This window comes from Haplochromis burtoni, unplaced genomic scaffold (assembly GCF_018398535.1).
Source record: "Haplochromis burtoni strain Fernald_Lab_line unplaced genomic scaffold, NCSU_Asbu1 Contig_2716, whole genome shotgun sequence".
NCBI lineage: Eukaryota > Metazoa > Chordata > Actinopteri > Cichliformes > Cichlidae > Haplochromis > Haplochromis burtoni.
Genome location: NW_024585077.1, coordinates 1 through 4694, shown reverse-complemented (window position 1 = coordinate 4694; position 4694 = coordinate 1). Strand labels below are relative to the sequence as shown.

Genomic DNA, 4694 nt, shown 5'->3' with positions numbered 1-4694 from the left:
CTCATTTTTTGCAGACTGCATGCAGCTGTATTCCATACAATTGGATTTTCTCTGCTGATTGGTGTTTGCACCTAACGAATTTCTATGTAAAGCCATGTAATTTTTTCTTCCTTCATCTGGAATGTGCTGATGACTGATCATAACTGAGATTAAAAAAATGAAATAGAAGTTTAATCATTAACCTAGAGCTGATTAACTCAGAGAAAAGCTAATTAGAGTAAGTCCACCAAACTGTGAGCATGTTCACCTTGAGTTAAGCTTTCGTGAGTAGAGAAAGAAAGCCATCATCAATGGAGCTCACTTGGTAACAGGCAATGGCGTGTCCAGCGGGGTGGCCTGGGGGGGCACAGGCCACCCCCCAAATCAGACTGGCCACTCCAGGTGCCACCCCGAAGCTAAAACAATAAACTTCAATTAAATATCAAATGTACGATTACGTTTTCGTAGTGAAGCTCAGATATCAGAGTGTAAGTGAATGCAGCATCGGCAAAGGAAGGAGAAAGACAGCACCACAGAAAGCTATTTTCCGGCGAAAGAAAATGATGAGAGAATAAATGTCCTGGTAAGTAATATTAAGTTTGTTGAGTTTAGTAAACTTCGGTGAAATTAGAATACCAAGGAAAAAATAACACTTAAAGAATTATTGCAACCGCCGAATATTTCAGTAGGCTACTGGGGGGAGCTAGCATAAGAGTTATTAGTTATAAGATATAATCCAAATCGTAACATTGCTGTGTGGAGCTGCAGATTTGGTTGCAGGTTAATACTGGCAGTGTCGCCATGCCACCTGACTGTATTTCATCATCAGCCAGTGTTGTTCTTTATACATCAATATTACCAAAGTTTGTGCCATGTTCAATGCAGGGATGTGCAGTTCTGGTCCTCCTGGTTTCAGATGTTTCCATACTTCAACACAGCTGATTTAAAGAATCATTTACAGACTTGTGCACAACTAGGTGTTTGGGGATTATTTGATTTGAATTGGCTATGTTGGTATAGGTAACATCTAAAACGTGCATGATAGGGGTCCATGAGGGCCAGAATTTGACATCCCTGACTTCTAGTCAAGGTCATACATCAGGAAAGTTGTTGTTTGTGACATAAGTTTTTGCTTTATTACTTCAGGGCCAACCAATAGAGATAAAAGAATAGAAAGAATGAAAAGATCTCAAAATATTGAGAATTTCTTCCTTAAGAAGGCTAAAATACAACCAGAAGCAGAGAGCAATGTCAGGGAAAGGTGGACTGAGCAGCAGTCATCATTATCACCTTGAGTTCTACAAATGAAGGTATGTGGAGAATGAATAAGGAAAATGCAAGGAAGGGATGTTTATATTGTCAATGTTCAACCGATCCATAGGGGACGAATCCTAATATTTGGGGATAAATAATTAAATAAGATGAATATATGTATTGTGTACATAATTGGAAATTAAAACAAAATCCTGCTTTAAATAACATGTTTTTTTATTTAATGAAATGTAATATTTTTATATTATCCCACGCACTTCTTCACCTGTTCATGATCCACCAGATAACCAGGATGTGGTGCCTTTTGAAACATCTTCTCCTACAACATCATGTACGACACCGGGCCATCCACATGGTATTTAACCTCCAATCTTACTTTATAGATTAATATTGAAAGCCTTTAATTGTGCATTAAATATTTTATAATATTGATACTGTCACTTTTGCAAGAGATGTTGTTCTAGATTAAAAACAATTCTTCATTGATTTTTAAATTGAATCCTCCCATACTTAGATATATCTCAAAATCCAGCGGAGGGACCTAGACAGCCACACTTGAAGATATTTCCTCGAACAGTACATGGTGAAAAGAGGAGGGCCTTCAGCAAGACATGGTATTCACAACACAAATGGCTGGAATATTCTCAAAGTCGGGACTCTGTCTATTGTTTTGCATGTAGACACTTTTCCCTTCCAAATGCTTCTGAAACTCCTTTTACATCACATGAAGGGTACTCAAACTGGAAGAAGGCAATGTATAAAGATGGAGGTTTTAAGGGGCATGAGAAATCTGAAGGTCATACGAATGCCATGTATGCTTGGAGTGAACATAAGAAAAACATTTTGACAGATTCATCTGTGCGTGATGCTTTGGACAAGGCATATAAAAAAAAAGTAGAGGAAAATCGCATATATATCAAAACTGTTGCTGAAGTACTTCTCCTTACAGCTATGCAAAACCTCTCCCAAAGGGGGCATCTTGAGACAGATACATCACAAAACAAAGGGAACTTTTTAGAGTTAATGGAACTTCTTTCTAAGCATAATCCACTGATTGCAAAAAAAAATGAAAGCTGCAGGAAATGCAAAATATACCAGTAACACCATTCAGAATGAAGTAATCGAATGTCTGTCAGAGATGGTACGTGAAGACATTATCAGAGAAGTAAAGGAGAGTGAGTACTTCTCTGTGATTGCAGATGAAACAAAAGCCCTAAAGAAAACAGAGCAACTGACATTAGTACTAAGGTATTACTACAATGGGGCTGTTCAAGAGAGTTTTTTAGAGTTCCAGAGAGCAAGTCAGCTAGATGTGGCAGGGCTCACTCAAAATATATACAGTGTCTGGAAAGGTATGGCCTTGAATATAGATCCAATCTTGTAGGCCAAGGATATGATGGGGCGTCAGGAATGGCAGGGAAATGCAGGGGTGTTGCAGCCAGGATCAAAACAGAGGCAAAACATGCATTTTATGTACATTGCAATGCACATTGCCTTAACCTTGTTATCGTTGATGCAGTGAAAGCAGTCCCTGAAGCACACTGCTTTTTTTCATTGTTGCAGAAATTGTATGTCTACATGTCAGGTTCATATGTTCACCAAAAATGGATCACAGTTCAAAAAGACATGTATCCAGAGGCTCCTAGAGAGCTTCAGAGACTCAGTGATACCAGGTGGGCATGTCGTTACAGTGCATGCAAAACTGTAATGGACAGATTACCAGCTATATTAAGAGTGCTACATGAGATAGATTTAGAGAACAGCGGTGACAAATCAGTGGAGGCACGGGGTCTGTTGGCACAAATTGACCTCACATTTATTGGCAATTTATCCACATTTAGAAAAATTCTAGGGGAAATTAAGTTGCTTTCTGATGTACTTCAGTCTCCATCTCTTGATCTAGCAAAGGCTGTAGACCTAATTCATGCACTTCAAGACACCTTGGACCAATATAGAAGTGAATCCTGTTTTGATGAGCTGTGGCAAGACGCAATGGATATTGCAGAACAGTGTACTGTTGCCTCTGAGACAGTTAAGAGAAGGGTGCAGAGAGAGAGCCTCAGGCTAAAGGGTTATTTTGTAGATTCTCCAATCGGGCAACACAGGTGTAAGGAGGATGACAAGGACAAGTTTAAGAGGGAAGTATTTTACCCCATTCTTGACCATGTACATGCAGAGATGGAGAAGCGCTTCAACAAGACCAATTGTGATATTATGAGGGGTATACAGGCACTAAACCCCAAGAGTAAGAGCTTTTTGTCAGAGGAAATAGTTGTAAGCTTGGCTGGTCTGTATGACTGTGATATTGAAGACCTCAAACATGAGCTGTATCAAGCTAGAAAGGTTGTTCAAAGGAGAGCAGGGTGTGGGAATGAACTCTCCAGTATTTTGGGGTTTACTACCTTCCTAGAGCCTTACAAAGAGGTGTTTCATCAGCTTTTTCGTTTATGTCGAATAGCTTTAGCTTTACCTGTCAGCAGTGCTACTTGTGAACGTAGCTTTTCAGTGCTAAAGCTTATAAAAAAATCATCTACGAACAACTATGACTGATGAGAGGCTTAGCAATATTGGAGTTTTGAGTATTGAGAGGAAAAGGGCAATATCATTAAGCCTGGATGACTTTGTAACACGTTTTGCCACCCGTCACCGTAACAGGCGGATCTACCTATTCTAAGTCATTGATAATATTTAATGAAGCATAGAGTAGGTACTTGAGTAAATGTTCTCTTTCAAAACATAAATATTTTGCAACTACAAGTGCTGCTGTTCACAAATGTTTTTGTACTTCTTGTCTTCTTAACATGTAACAGAGTCTTATTAAAAGTTCAGTATATTTTAATAAGTTTAAATAAGTTTGCATTGCATTGGCTAATTTGCCAATTGTATGTTAAAAATGTTTGTAGTTTAATGTTCAAAAATGTTTTAGCCCAAAACATATGTGCACTATTTGTCAGTAAAAATACTTGTCCTTGAATGCTGAATAAACACTGACAAAGCACTGATTGTATCTCTTGTACTTTATCAACACAGTATCTAAAAACTTTGCACCGTAGTGGTTAAAATCTCATTCTAATAAGAGTTAAAAGCGCATTCGGTTATTAGGTTTATAGGATTATTGAATTATGGTTAACGGTTGGTAGAATTTTTTTAACATTATCTGCCAATTACATCTGCCACCCTTCTCCAAATCTGTGCCCCTACCTGGCCCCCCCAACAAAAATTTTCTAGACACGCCACTGGTAACAGGCAAATAAAGAACAAAGCCTTAATTTTCAAATCAGTGGACTAAGAAATATGAGTGTGTGTCAGTGTGGACATTGATGTTTATCTTTAAAAAAAAAAAGACTAATTGTAATCAAGATTGGGCCACTCTGTCATCACCATAGACTGTAGACAAATTTGATAATAAGAAAATCTTATTTTTTTGTGTGAGTTTATTCTCG

The 4694-nt window shown here is 38.1% G+C and overlaps 1 protein-coding gene across 1 annotated transcript; it reads left to right on the top strand.

Annotated features, from left to right (window-relative positions):
• The first annotated feature begins 1260 nt into the window (after positions 1–1260).
• On the top strand, positions 1261–4231 carry LOC121813812. Its single transcript, XM_042217720.1, has 2 exons — positions 1261–1606; positions 1766–4231. Exon 2 carries the CDS (start codon positions 2662–2664, stop codon positions 3799–3801), a length of 1140 nt encoding a protein of 379 aa, XP_042073654.1. The 5' UTR covers positions 1261–1606; positions 1766–2661; the 3' UTR covers positions 3802–4231.
• Positions 4232–4694: the final 463 nt, after the last annotated feature.

Bases quoted from the DNA above. Each gene is read 5' to 3' on its own strand.
- LOC121813812 (XM_042217720.1), top strand. From the start codon at position 2,662: ATGGCAGGGAAATGCAGGGGTGTTGCAGCCAGGATCAAAACAGAGGCA.